The 15,571-nt window shown below is 39.9% G+C and overlaps 1 protein-coding gene across 9 annotated transcripts in view; it reads right to left on the minus strand.

Annotated features, from left to right (window-relative positions):
- Positions 1-15,571, minus strand: part of UTRN (utrophin) — a 517,905-nt gene that overhangs the window by 13,649 nt on the left and 488,685 nt on the right. For all 9 annotated transcript variants that reach the window (XM_055087454.1, XM_024122697.3, XM_024122701.3 and 6 more), the window contains 5 exons: positions 14,964-15,029; positions 8,522-8,680; positions 7,891-8,131; positions 4,173-4,281; positions 2,756-2,848 (listed from right to left, as the gene is read on the minus strand). In XM_055087454.1, coding sequence (XP_054943429.1) covers positions 2,756-2,848; positions 4,173-4,281; positions 7,891-8,131; positions 8,522-8,680; positions 14,964-15,029 — 668 coding nt within the window. The remainder of the gene's footprint in view (positions 1-2,755; positions 2,849-4,172; positions 4,282-7,890; positions 8,132-8,521; positions 8,681-14,963; positions 15,030-15,571) is intronic.

Consider the following 15,571-nt stretch of genomic DNA (forward strand, 5'->3'; position numbering starts at 1 on the left):
ACCCCACATGCCGCGGAGCGGCTGGGCCCGTGAGCCATGGCCGCTGAGCCTGCGCGTCCGGAGCCTGTGCTCCGCAACGGGAGAGGCCACAACAGTGAGAGGCCCGCGTACCGCAAAAAAACCCACAAAAAAACAAACAAAAAAAACCATATGACTAGTAATACTCATCCACAGAAAACTATAAATATTACAAATATTTGTGAATGTGTAAACTTTGACTGGGAGAACACAGGGCCACATCCTGTTAAGGAATCTTGGGTTTCTGCAACTCACCCTCACAATAGAGAATTGCACAGGTGAGAAGGCACCAAAGCAAAGTGGGAGTTTAACCTGTCATGTGGATCCCACTGAAGATATATACTGTTCTCAGAAACCAATAATAGCTATTAATGGCTAATAAGATACCAACCAATGGGAATTTTACACTTGCCTTTAAGGGAAGCCAAAAAATGAAATGAATGCACCCCTCTCTTAAGATTTATTTTTGCCCTATAGTTATGTTATTATTTATTTTAATTATATTCTCATAAAATATGACATAGATCAGCCTTATACAATATCTCCATATAAGAATATACTGTGAAAAAGATTTAAGAGTAACTGCTTTAAAAAAATTAAACTTTTAAAACGTATCATGAATTCTTGTATAAAAATTTTAATATGGAAATTATACATTTTATATCCACTAGAAAGCATATATTTAAACATATTTCCCATCCTAGCTCTCACTGCCAATTGACTTTTAACTTGAAAATATCCATTATGATAGTTGAATAAAAACTTCTAAACAGGTTTGACTTACAGAATTTGTTCTTTTTTTTTTTTTTTTTTGTGGTATGCGGGCCTTCCTCTGTTGTGGCCTCTCCCGTTGCGGAGCACAGGCTCAGCGGCCATGGCTCACGGGCCCAGCCGCTCTGCGGCATGTGGGATCCTCCCATACCGGGGCGCGAACCCGGTTCCCCTGCATCGGCAGGCGGACGCGCAACCACTGCGCCACCAGGGAAGCCCCAGAATTTGTTCTTAACTAATTATTAATGTATTTGGATTTAAGCTGAACTAAAAAGTAATTTAATTTTGAAACTCTGGCTTATAAAGACTATGATGAGGTTTCATGTAGCCATTAAGTAAAATATAATGCGGAACCAAAATCTCTATTAAATTTAACCTTGAATTATAATTAATACAAAGATTTAATCTGTTCATCTATTATGGCTGTTATAGAGCCTAGTAAATAAGTAACAATCTGATAGCATAGGGCTTCACCTGACCCTCTGAAGCATCTGTGATACTCTACAGGGCCAAAAACCTGTGTGTGTGTGTGTGTGTGTGTGTGTGTGTGTGTGTGTGTGTGTGTATGTGTGTGTAGGTGTATGTATGCACATGCTTTTTGGGGGGGTGAGCACAGAGATTGATATATGGTACACAGGATTCTGCAAACTTTGAGAAATGAAATTATAAATAATAACCTGGGAAATTATATGCTCCCAAATATAAATATATTTATGGACTTGTGGAAACTGCCATATGTCCTTTAGGCAATTACTTCTGAAAATTCAGAGAAGATTATATTTCAAATAGCTGTTTCCACTTCCCACTAAGGTTGGCATTTTGTAAACTGTAGAGTGGTATAAATTGAAGCATACTTTTTAAACGAAGTCAATATATCATGTTTACCTACACTCCTGAAAATGTCTTTTCCCTCATTTAAAATGATATTTTCCGAGGAGAGGATGGAAAAGGGTGCGATGAGAAGCTGTTTTATATATATATATATATATACACACACACACACACACTACATATACAGGATATATAATAGTATATGTATATACTAAAATCTTAGTCTAATAGCTGACTAGATTTAATCACCCTGAAAATTATAAATGTATTTATAAATAATCATATTTATTTAAAAGATTATTTAAAATATAATTGTAGCACTATATACAATGTATATACAGTAAACTGTTTGAAACAGCAGAAATGTTTTCTGTGAGAGCTCAGCAGAAACTGCAAGGCGGCAAGGTACTAAAAACAAAATGTTTGGGAAAAAAATCAATAAATAGCAATCATTATATAATTTCCTCTGGGATTTGAACTGTTTTTATTTGGTTATTTTCTGTCTCTTAGTTTTCATATGGAAAATTCACAGGGTCATAATCTGTGATGCCTTAAATAGTTTGGCCTTTATACAGTGACTATTTTATTCCATGAGAAAAGAACTCCAAAACCAAAAAAAACCCAAACCCAAACCAAAAAAAGATGAGGGAAAAAAAAAGGAAAATTTGAAAATAATCCCTTTCTACACCTGAATTTGATGACATCAGAAGACAAGGTCTGAAGAGAAGAGAGGAAATTACATTAGAAAAAGCCATTTTCAGACCTTGTTTGGTATGTCACTAAAAGCTCTCTTTTGAAGTAATACATGTTTCTTACTACAGCCTGCATTGAAGAGGATAATTTCTCCTCAAAGACAGGCTTGTTTTATTTGCCTCATGTTATCACTCAGAAGGCAGACCAAAGAATCCCAAAGAGCAGGTTCTCACTGGCCCTGCTCCCAGTGATGTGATGGTATCTAGTCTGGGCTTCATTTGCTTTGCCGACATATGGAATGTTTGATTTATCTTCAAATAATTTACAGTCTTGTTTCTAATATTGGTTTTTGTTATCTTACCAAAGAGACAAAGGGCCCCACTCAGGAAAAAGAAATGGAAGGAAAAAGCGTAGCAGTCGCATTATGATCTTTCATACTCACGGCAGCAAGATGGAAATGTACTGTTGATCTGCTCCATAACCTCTGTGAGGTCTGTGCTGGTGTCATGAGGGGGGGCCAGCAGGTCCTCTGCCGCTGTGACAGCAGATAGAAAGAACAAGAGACACTCTGAAATTAATGTCTGGTCTTCCACCAAAACGCAACTTCGGGGAGAAAATACTAGTACTGGCCTCTAAATATCAAGGTGAAAATAGTTCTCCTTATAAAGGATAATTTTAGGGGAAAATTCCAAAACCATTTTTGTATTGTTTTGTGGTAACAGAATTTTACATAATTAAAATTTATTAGTGTTTCTAAAGGAAGAATCCACATGTCAGGGGAAAATTCACGAGTGACAAATAATAGTCATATTATTGCAATTTATTAGAATTCCACTATTGTGCATTACAAGTATTTTTTCATATGAGAAAGATATTCCATTAATTTCTTTTTCCTTCCTTCCTTTTGGAGACGTCAGCATAGGCTAGCTTATACTGCCGCAAAACTAGAGGTAGTTTTTTTTTTTTTTGGCCATGCTGCGGGGCATGTGGGATCTTAGTTCCCCGACCAGGGATCGAACCCATGCCCCCTGCAGTGGAAGCGCAGAGTCCTAATCACTGGACCACCAGGGAATTCCCCTAGAGGTATTTTATAAGATACCTTTTACTTTGATGTTTTTTAGTCTATAATCGATAGCAAAATAGTCCTCTTATTTAAAAATTAAAATAATATTAATATTTTAGGTTTTCTTCAGATTAATGCAGCAAAAAAGAAACAAATTAATTTGCTTAAAGTATGTGGTCCTCAGTAGAATTTTAGAACTTAATTTCATCAATAACAAAATGTCATTCCAGAATGCCTGGCTGACATTCCTAGCAGCAGTGACAGGTCCCCATTGTGAACAATGACAGGCTGGGTGGGACTTCAGCCTCAGATGGGGGTGGGAGGCGGGGAAATGTCTGTAGGAGCTAGGATGGAGAAAGCAGAACACTGAGTCTCCAGCCCTGGGCAAAGAAAACTATGTTTGATGTAATATTCTTTAGTATTTTATTCTGAATGTGTACAAGTATGAAATTTTAGAGACAGGAAATTTACTGAAAAAAAGAATTGTTCCTAAGGCAAAGAAAAAAATAAATTGTGCTCATCCCAAAAGGAAAGAGCTCTTTTTCATCTTTCATCAAAATTCAGTCCACTACTACACCTTATATTAACAAGCGCATTATAGTTTATTATTCTAAAATGTTTGCTTTCTTGGTATAGTTAAAATGGCTTTGTACTCAGCTGAGACCACAGAGAATACAAATTCCTTTATGCCCTAAGGCACCCACGTGTAAGAATGTTATCTAAAATGAAAAGCGAACAAATGGCGAAGCCCAGAGTAGACCAGGGGAGGGAGTAGCCAAGTCGTGGGGACACGGACCTGCTTGATGGAACTGTGGGCCGGGGTCCGGATCCAGCGAGTAGTTCAGTGCGGATTGCTGAGGTGAAGCCCAGGGGGAGACGCCATTGATTTGGGAATCAGATTCAGGCTGGAATCACATTCAGAGGTTAGAACAGAAGAAAGATTCAAATAACGATTAAAGAAAACATTTCCGTTTCTAACTTCCCCTCCCCAACTACAGATAACTAAATCACGTAACATTCTTCACCCGCAGTCATTTTCAAATACATTTTAGCATCAGTTGGTGCACTCACCAGTATTCACCTGAGGACCAAGTGGTCCTTCCCTTCTGATTTGGGCACCTTGAAGAACTCACTTGGTTGTATGGCAAGGTTTACCTATCAATGTCAGTGTCATTTCTCAATTGTTCCATTATTTTTATGTCAACCAAGTGAATTTGGAAACATGTTTCATTCACCTTTTAAAAAATTAACACTGTTTCTCATACAGTAAATTTATCTAATTTCAAAATTAGCTCATTTTTTATTCAAATCAATATTTAACAGCAATAATGGAGAGTGGTGAAGAGCACGATTTTGGATTTAGCTGCTTGGATACAAACTCAGTCACTCAGAGCTGAGTAATTCTGAGGAAATTTTTTTTTTCGTGGCTACACTGCACTGTGGCATGTGGGATCTTTGTTTCCCAACTAGGGACAGAACCCACACCCCAAGCAGTGGAAGCATGGAGTCTTAACCACTGGACCACCAGGGAAGTCCCTCTGAGGAAGTTTTATAATCGTCTGCTTTTTATTTATAAAAACTGGATTTTGGGGCTTCCCTAGTGGCACAGTGGTTGAGAGTCCGCCTGCCGATGCAGGGGACGCGGGTTCGTGCCCCGGTCCGGGAAGATCCCACATGCCGCGGAGCGGCTGGGCCCGTGAGCCGTGGCCGCTGAGCCTGCGCGTCCGGAGCCTGTGCTCCGCAACGGGAGAGGCCACAACAGTGAGAGGCCCGCGTACCGCAATACAAAACAAAACAAAACAAAACTGGATTTTTTATTTATAAACTAGTGGTAAGAGTGCCTGTGTCGGAGGGTTTTGTGAAGGAGGTGATCAATTAGTATTTCTAAAGCGATCAGAACAGAATCTGACACCTAATAAATACTTCACAAAGGCAGAAAGATTGAAATTGACAAGTACATGGTCAAATTAGAAAAGTGTGATCCACTGTAAAGGGAATGCAGAAGTTACAATGCTTTTTAAAATATATTTTTAATAAATTTATTTATTTATTTATGGCTGCATTGGGTCTTCATCGTTGGGTCTTCATTGCTGTGTGTGGGCTCTCTCTAGTTGTGGTGAGCGGGGGCTACTCTTTGTTGCGGTGCGTGGGCTTCTCATTGCAGGGGCTTCTCTTGTTTCAGAGCTCGGGCTCTAGGTGCGTGGGCTTCAGTATTTGTGGCACACGGGCTCAGTAGTTGTGGCTCGCGGGCTCTAGAGCACAGGCTCAGTAGTTGTGGCACACAGGCTTAGTTGCTCCGTGGCATGTGGGATCTTCCTGGACCAGGGCTCGAACCCATGTCCCCTGCATTGGCAGGCAGATTCTCAACCACTGAGCCACCAGGGAAGTCCCAGTTACAAGGTTTTTGATGCTGATTTTCCCATTACATCTATATTAGCTGAAGTCTGGTAGTTTTGCTAGTTTTTACTAACAGAGTTGAATTTTCCATCAACTTCTGGCACTCATGCTAAGTCATTAAGAAGGGATAAGAGCTCCATAGTCTGGAATACACAGAGCCATTTAGATATCCGATATCTCGAAAAGCATTACTGTGCAATTCTGAAGGCTCGTGAGCCATTAGGCAGCTCTAACAGGAGGAAGCGAGAAAGGGGAGGTGAGGGTGAGCCCAAGAGCCTTCGGCTCTCTTAAGAGCATCAACAGACTACAGCAAACAAAGCTTTCAAGCACAGCTTCCTGCTACAACAATTCTACCTATGCAGTAAGTCCTTAATACTCACACTTCATATTCTAAATAAGAGAGTTCCAGAGAAAAGTCATCCCTTACCCAGGCACTATTCAGAAACATCAAATTCACATTACTAACAATTACTAACAATGTAGCCTTCCCAATGTACAGGAGTGACACCAAGATGAGCTTCAAACATTCCCAGTACTTAGTGAAAACCAGCCAGGCCTTGGGGAAGGTCTAATGACGCACAATTCCAAAGTAAACCTTCCCCCAAAAGCAGTCTCACAAAAAGACTGAAGCAGTGGCAGACATTCAGAAAGTATAAGGGGTATTCTGGGGCCCACTGTGCCGATAACGCAAAAATTACACCGTTTTGAATGATTCTGACATGTTAAAAGATACTGATGGCAACTGTGAAAAGATGGTTTTCTAAAATTTGAGAAAATCACTGTTGAGAGAGTTGTTTCTGCCTTTGACTCAATAAATCATTTCTGGAGAAAGTCATTCCTATTCACTGTGTAGGGGCCCCATACTGCACAGGCCAGAGAAAAAGGCAAAAGATGACATGAATTCTCATGTCAGGGATTCTTCAAGAGAGAGAAGTTCCAGGTCCATTTGCTGGGATTCTATACGATAGACACCTGCTGCAAAGGCATCTTCACTACCAGTTCTGTGACATGACGCCTATTCTTTAACTGCTAGATGTAATCAGGTACTTAATTCTCTACAGTGTGTTGTGTCTTTATAGATGATACTACCTTCTATATCATACTATTTTGTTATGGTCTCTAACAAGATTGAAGGTAAAAAGGTAGAAGCTGTATCTGATGCTTCTTTTATATCCCAAAGAATAGTGTTTTTCAAAATTGCAGGCTATTACTTGTTGACGAGTTATAAAACCAGCACTAAGAAAGAAAGACAGAAGAAAAATGAGAGGGAGGGAGGGAGGGAGGAAGGAAGGAAGGAAGGAAAAAAATAGAAAATAAGAGACAGCATTTTTTAATAACAGCAATTAGCATTTTGTATTCATCATACATGTATGCATTCATCATAATGCAAATTGTATTTTTTATTGTCAAGAAAGTCTGCAAACAACTGCCATAAAACATGTTATGGCAGGAAATAATAGGTATGTTAGGAAATAATAACTGCAAATTAATAAACATCTGTTACTTAATTTCTTGAAAATAGCTCATTGGAAGGAGGTTTTACCATGAAGAGTTCAGGTCACTTCCTTTCCCTTCATGCCCACAGATGTTTCCCAAATGTAATTTATGCAGATATATGTTATAGGATCTTTTGCCGTAAACTGTTCAGAGCTGAGATAGATTTCAGTGTTAAAGAAGAATGGGCAATTCCATCTTAAGCTGGGAAAACGCATTTTTTGGCGCCAATGAGCATTTAAATTTTTTTTTTTTTTTTTTGGCTGCATCGGGTCTTAGTTGCGCCACACAGGCTCTTCATTGTGGCACACGGGCTCAGCAGCTGCGGCACAAGCGGTTAGTTGCCCTGCGGCACGCGGGATCTTAAGTTCCCTGACCAGGGATCGAACCCACGTCCCCTGCATTGGAAGGTGGACTCCCAACTACTGGACCACCAGGGAAGTCCTGCCAGTGAGCATTTAATGCTTATGTTTGAAGAGGGATTTCTAAGCCAGTCTAAATCCACTATGGGGAGGAGAAACCAGAAGTGAACCTCTCTACCAACTCTGGGACTGAGTCCCATGGGACATGGGACTGGGGCAGATGGTGTGGGGACAGGTGACATCCAGCTCTGCACACTCTACCTGCTCCAGCAGCTGCCGAAGTCGGTGGAGCTGAGACTCCAGCTGCTTGTTGTGATCTTCCAGAATCTGCATTCTAGCCTCCAGCCGCCCTTTATGCTGCCGGAGGAGTTTTGCTTCTGCTATAAGTTCTGAATCCTCCGACGTGTGATGAGGAGACACAACAGAGTCTGGAGGGGAGCCAACGGGGAGGCCCCTTCTCAAGTGCTGCTCTTTCAGCTGCTTGTATTCCACTTGCAGATTTCTAGTGTAGAGAAGGGAAAACTGGAATTAGTATTGTATACCTCACCTTCTCACCAAAATTGTCCATGAGCTCCAAATGTGGCCCATGCTACGTACTTCCTCATAGGTAAAAACACGTACAACAATGATATAAGAAAGCACGAATAAAACCGTGCTTTTAAATCAACAAGTGCTCTAACAGACACAATCCCTGAACCCTGAAATGCAGCTGTAATCTGCAGCCAGCTGCCCAGCGGGTTAATGTCCTCTTAAAACTTTGCCTCCACTGTACTTCCCGGACAATAGTCCTGAAAAAAGAATGGGTAAGGGTCATGTTGAAGTGAATATGAAAGAATTCCCCATCAGAAGTTTTCCCAGGGTGACACATCTTCTCCTCCCAGGTCTGGCACACCTTTGTTCTTCCTCGAGGTCAGCAATGATCCGCTCCAGCTCTCCGCGTTCTTCCCTCTCTACCGACTTCAGGATCTGAGCGGGACTTTGGGGCTGGCTCACGGGGGACTCCCCTCCGAGCGTCTGGCAGTACTGCTGGATGAGGGCATGCTCGTCCTCTCTATGGAGACAAAGAAGACACACAAAAAGGCTCACATCTGGACATGGATGTCTCTGGAGGTAAAGGGGGTAGAAACAATGACGGTCAGGATGGCTACTGAGCCATGACTGCCTTAAAGCTCAATGTCCCGATGACCTCACTTTAAAACTCTGGGGAGATATTTTACCTAATAGTGTATGTATACTATACACACATACCAACATTTCATGCTTTGCGTTGGTCTAACATGTATATCTCACAAACCTTAGAAGAGATATTTTACTCAGCAGAGGATATAAAATAAAGTACAACACTTAAATAGTTAATATAAAAGACTTTACAGGGAAAATCAATAACTGAATGCCAAAAGAGTAGGTTAAAAGACTGCTAATTAAAAATAAACTGCTATGAACCGTTTCCCCTCCCTGAAATTATGTTGAAACCTAATCCCCAGTGTAAAGGTGTGTGGAGGTAGGGTCTTTGGGAGGTGATTAGGTTGTGAGGGTGAGCCTCCAAGATTAGGATTAGTATCCTTATGAAGGAGACCCCAGAGAGCTCCCTTCCTGCTTCGGCCATGTGAGGGAACTGCAAAATGACAGCTATGAACCAGGAAGGGGGTCCTCATCAGGTACTAAATCCGCTGGCTCCTTGATCTTGGACTTCCCCGTCTCCAGAACTATGAGAAAAAAATGTTAGTCATTTATAAGCCGCCCAGTTTGTAGTCTTTTGCTATAGCAGTCCCAATCAACTAGTTGATTTCACTGTCTTTAGCGTGTGGTTAAAAGCAATTTTATAATGCTTTCTAACCCAAAGCGTGGGAGAAGCAAATCCTTATATTCTTTCATTTAAATAACTTAGCATAAATTATAATTGTAGATATTTATAAAATAGCTACAGATATCTTACTTGATATTATCAGCATGTCACTTCTAGGATCAATCATTCTGCATTAAACAAAGAACTCCATTTAATTGACTTGGGTTCTCCCACTTTTCTCACTACTTGTCTAATGAACTAGACATATTAATAATGTGGTCAAATCTAATGACTGACAGAAACAGAAGTATAACAAAGTAGACAAAGTTGATATGTTTATGTGAAGGAAATGCTTATCAGCAAGACTGGAATCCCTTCCCTTCATTTACCAGAGATCCAGTCAGATCTCCTTGTAAATGTGCAAATGACAGACTTCCTGGCTAATACTAGCAGGGGAGTCCTGCTATAGAATATCTTTGGCAGATTGTACCTGATCTGTTTTGATGGCTTTTGGTAAACAAATCCTGGAATCTATGGATTTATAGGATAGGGCTTCAGAAAAACATCTTGTTAAGTTATGTAGCTGTCAGAGTATAAAATGGAGCTATTCCATGACTGAACCAGCTCCCTGCTGTGTAAGTGATGTGACTGCAAATACCCCTTAAAGACCTCATCTCTTACCCTGTGGTCAGAGCACATCCTAACGCAGCCAGAAGTAACCTGGTGAGTGGCACGGGCAGTCCTGGACCTTTTGCTTATGAGTAATGCTTGATACTAGGTGAGATCTTTGATTCTGTGAGTCAAATTTGAAAATCCAACCCTGTGTTATCACACTTTACTCTGATAAAGAGGGGACATGAAATTGCATCTGAGAGGTAGTGAGTTCTTAGAAAAGGTATCTCCTGAGCACTGAGATCAGAGCAACATAAAGAAGGAACTGAAAATAATGACTGTTAGGCCTGCAAAACAGCCAAAGCACAGGTTCAAATGAGCCACTTGTTGATTTACTTTGCTTCCTTTATCAGTAAACCTCCCTAATCTCACCACCTTTCTACTATCAAGTGAATAAAAAAGGAGTGGGACTCTTTCAACACAGTTAGAAACTGGAAATAAGAAACATAGATGGGAAGGACTGAAATAAGCTATGGCATCATTCTTTGATTACCTGTCCTGCGAAAACACCGTATCGCTGTGAAATAAACAAGGGAGCCTCTCAGAAGAATCTCATGCTTGCTTCTAAATTTAGAAGGGTGAGGATAAGAGGAGAGAATGGGGCCTTCACCAATGCAGAGCAGCAGTGTTTGAAAGCAGAATCCAGGGACTCTTCCCTGGCGGTACAGTGGTACCGCACTTGCACTGCAGGGGGCATGGGTTTGATCCCTGGTCGGGGAACTAAGATCCCACAAGCTATGCAGTGCCGTCAAAAAAATAAATTAAAAAAGAAAGAAAGCAAGCAGAACCCAAAGCTCCTAGAATGCCCATGTAGCAAAATCAAACAGAAACCTGGCAAGAAGGTAGGTGCGTGTGTGTTTGGAGGTGGGCGAGGGTATTTTCCTGAGAGGGAGTAAATGGGTAATTTATTATTATACCCTAAACATAACTGTATTATGAAGGAGCAGAGAAGGCTGTGAGGCTAATGTATCAACACCACAGGGATACACCAATTAGCTGCTAAGGATGACAAGACTCTAAGTCCGTGACGCTTGGAGGCACTTCACTCAATTTAAGTGAAGAGAGAGGCCATAATAAGAGAGGATTAAAAAAAGTACAGATCTAATAAATGGACAGGACAAACGGACAAGGCATAAAAATACAGTGCATATAAACTAAATAATAAAATGAAATAATAAAGTAATAAAAAAGTAAGAGTAGAGGAGAACATTTGTAAATATTTCTCAGGCGAAAAAGAGGAGTATAGAAACTAAAAAGACTGAGTATGCAAAAATGAAATAATAACAAAAGAAAAATGTTCATATATATCCCAGTGAAAATGTTATCTATTCAGGATAAAGCATCTCAAGAAATCAGCCAGAAAGCAAAACAAAACAGGAAATCATTTGTAAAGAAAGAAAAATGTTTAGCCTCCAACCCTCCATAATATTCAATGTCCAAAGTCAATGGACAAGGTCTAGAGTCCTAACCTAGCCATTCATAGGACCAACCAGGTCAAGTAAATGTACAGCAAAGCGCTTTGTCCGCAATTTCCTTCCTTTAAAGATTTTTTCTGTTCCAGGCTTCAGAGTTGCAAACAGCAATGCCAGTGCCAATCAGGCCAGCCCCCCGACTTGATCCTTTCACATACAACAGTGTCGCTCAAGGGCAGATGGCAGATGGAGGCATCCTGATGGCAATGGCCTAAGGAGATGTCCTTGAGTTCCAGCTACTCAGATTCCCCAGGACTATCCTGAGTCCTGTCTCCTTCTGAGACATGGTGGCTTAATTCCTCCTTGAAAGAAAATTAGTATCCTTAAAATTAATGCCTTTAAATTGTCCACAGTCAGACTTTCAGGAGAAAAGGGAATATTGGGAATTGGGTTTATGTGGGGGTAAAAAGCCACGAGATCGATTCAGGTCTAGGCTGGGGAGGTAGCAGCCCATGATGCATGGAGGTACAACGACTACTTAACCAGCTTCACAGAAGATGAACATTGTTAGGAGCCAGGGAGCTGGTTTCATAGACCAGTTTGAAGGACAGAGAAAGGCTCAAACTGCAGATACAAATGACTAAAGAGCCTTGGGCAACTTAGAGAGAATTACAAGTTCAAGTCTCAAAATTCATAGCTCAAGGCATAGGGCTTTCTTTTATTGCCTATGGCTGAGATCACCCAAAACCAAATTTGGGAGATTGGGCCCAGCAGATGTTGAATTACAAATTTATTATGGTAATACTTATTCATCTTGTCAAGTCAATAGTACTGATTAAAATGAAAATATTTTAAAGGTAAATATTATACATTTAAGGGAGAAAAAAATGACCATTCTATGTCAAACCACTGGATTTTAGGTCCAGAGTAGGGTCTCGAGGGTTGAGACCTTGTTAGTGTTCTCACTTGATGGAACCCCTGCATGTTCCCAGGAAAAGAACCCCAGAATACTCAGTAGTTCAAACTGAAAGAGCAAAGAAATTCCAGATTGGCTTTATCAAAGTAAGATTTATTAACATATTCATTGAGAAAATATTAATGTACCAGTAACTGGAAAACAACTTCTCTTTAGTGATTTATACATTCTTACACTATTAATTTAATCCCCCATAGAAGGGAGAATTTGGTTCCTTGCCTTTTCCGGCACCTCGAGGCCACCACATTCCTCCATTTTCAAAGCCAGCAGCGTAGCACCTGTAAAATCTCTGTATCTCACCTCTCTCCTACGGTTACCTCCCCTTCCCTAACTGACTTTCCTCCCTCTTTCAAAGACCCTTGCAACTACACTGGACCCACCTAGATAATCCAGGATAATCTTCCCATCTCAAGATCCTTAAATTAATCACTTGTGCAAAGTCCCTTTTGCCATGTAAAGTGACACATTCATAGGTTTCAGGGATTCGGATGTCGACTTCTTTGGGGGCCCATTATTTTGTCTACTTCAAATGCCCTCACCATGTTCCTCCCCTGTGGCTTCAAATGCCCTCACCATGTTCTTCCCCTGTGGGAGCACTTATCCATCTCCCCTCTAGCCTGTAAGATTCCTGAAGACAGATCGACCTTTATCTATACAGTACTGGGCGCATGGCAGTGGTGTGCTGCTAAGCATTTAGCAGCAGGTTCTCTACAAGATAAGTATATAAAAAGGCCCTGATTTGTAGCATTTTTAACTCTATGGTTTAAATACCTTCCTCACGGCCAGTTTAAGCTAATGACTTCACAGAATGTAGAGCTGCAAAAAGATACACAGTTGCACACCATCTGACACCCCAAGAGCATAGATAATACTAAAGTGAAGTAAAATAATTAGGATGTGATGAGTTTTGAGTATTACTTTTGCTTTTATTTTAACCTAATCTATTGAACTGCAAGTGTATACAAATGAACTTGAATAACGGCTCTGTTTAACAAGAAGCTTACAAACTTCTTGAAAATTTAACAACCAGCTCTCACAATTGCCTCCAGCAGCTACTGCAAGGTAGGGTTACAATAAATATTTGCTGGATGGAAGAGTGAGTAAAGATATCTGGTGATAGTATATTAAAATGTATTCAGCTGTTAGTCATCTGATTATTGTCTTTTCTCAGGTATTGGTGCTACATTTAAAAATAGATAGTGCTTATTCTAATTTGAAAATAGGAGAAACTAAATTTGAGCATTGCCTTTACTCTGTTCACAAGATGCAAAAACACATTTTAAAGAATTGAAGTTTGGTTTTAATTATTTTGGTTTTAATGATTATTTTTTAATTTTGTTTAATTCTTTAGCTATTTGTCAAACGTGGTGGAAGTCATATGGATTTAGTATATTCAAGATACTTAACTACTTTATAAGAAATACATACTAGGAGGTTAAATATGAAACAAGCATTATGAATATGCTATTATCTTGCTTTGGGAATTGTTCCAAACTCACAGTACATTAATAATAAGGTAAATCACTACTGTATTATTATATAGTATTAACTTGCTAATCTTTGAAATTTAAAATTGAACAATCTCATGAGAGCTTTTATTTATAAGCTTAATGATAGTAAAACAATTTTTTAAAAATATTGACCAGAAGACATTCCATGTTAGAGTGCCCTAAGGTATTTCAACTTGGCTCTTTCCATGATCTTTTTTAGTATAAAACACCTAAGAACCATGTTCTACACCTTTCCTGGCTACCTTACAGCTTCCCACCAGATCCAGACCACAATGAATCTGTGTGAGTCAAGTAAACTTGACACTATTGAAATCTTTTAGACATCATTCAGAATTTAAAATGTTAATTCCAAGGTGGTGGAGGGTGGGAAAAGTTCTAAAAGCAAGATGGCAAACAAAAGTGGGATAATCAGAGATAAAATATCTGTCTAGAAAGGTTTTTTAAAAGTATTCTTAAGTTAAGGAGGCTTTTCCTAGTTGCTAATAAAATCAGATATTGGCAGAAGAGTTAACACTTTTCAATGAAGGGTGGGGAAGAGATGTCCAAGCCTGTGTGGGTTATAATTATTAAATGGCAGAGATTATGGAGAAAATGTGAGCACACAGAAGGAAGAGAATTTTACAGAATAGCACATATTCTGTAGAATTACATTTGTTAAATTAACAAGAAATATCAGACAAATGGAATGAATATCAATATCTGTATTTATAAATAAAACAATCTGATTTTCCTGAGGCAGATGAGTGGCCAAATGTAGGATTTTTTTCAGTAACTTATATGAAACTAAATAAATAAACATATCCAATTTATACTATCATGGCTTGAAAGCATAAAATCTATGTAGACATTTTTATAACCACACTTATCAATTTTCATTGGGATCAAAATTCAGGGCTGCAATCAATGAAGATTATATCCGACAGCCATAATACAAGAACTAGCTTTCCCAGGCAGCACTAATTTCATGATTTACTTACACACTTCCTGTGGTAGAGCTGCTATCAGTGAGGAAAGACCCATTAGTCCTTTCCATCTGGGCCAGTCTGAAAAATGAAAATAAGGAGGTTAGAGAATGTGGCCATATAGGGCATAGTCGACTGGTACATCCTCAGTGTTCCTTAAACTGTCCTAATTCTCACAAAATACAGAACGGCCCAAATTCCCTAGCAAGACTTTGAAATTAAAACAACATCTAGGGCTTCCTTGGTGGCGCAGTGGTTGGGAGTCCGCCTGCCGATGCAGGGGACGCGGGTTCGTGCCCCGGTCCGGGAAGATCCCACATGCCGCTGCGTCCGGAGCCTGTGCTCCGCAACGGGAGAGGCCACAACAGTGAGAGGCCCGCGTACCACAAAAAAATTAAAAAATAAAATAAAATAAAACAACATCTAATGTTGAGCTATATTTCTATCACCACTGCCTTAAGGCCTCAAGACCTTTATTTTATATCATATTACTTAGTCTCCTAATAGACCTAGTCTCGGAATTGACCTCCCAGACCCTTCAGTCTTCATTCTCACACAAATCTGATTATGTTCCTCTCGTGTTTAAAGACTCTCCATGACTCCCCTTTACCAAAGGACAGAAT

This window comes from Physeter macrocephalus, chromosome 10, assembly GCF_002837175.3.
Source record: "Physeter macrocephalus isolate SW-GA chromosome 10, ASM283717v5, whole genome shotgun sequence".
Classification (NCBI taxonomy): domain Eukaryota; kingdom Metazoa; phylum Chordata; class Mammalia; order Artiodactyla; family Physeteridae; genus Physeter; species Physeter macrocephalus.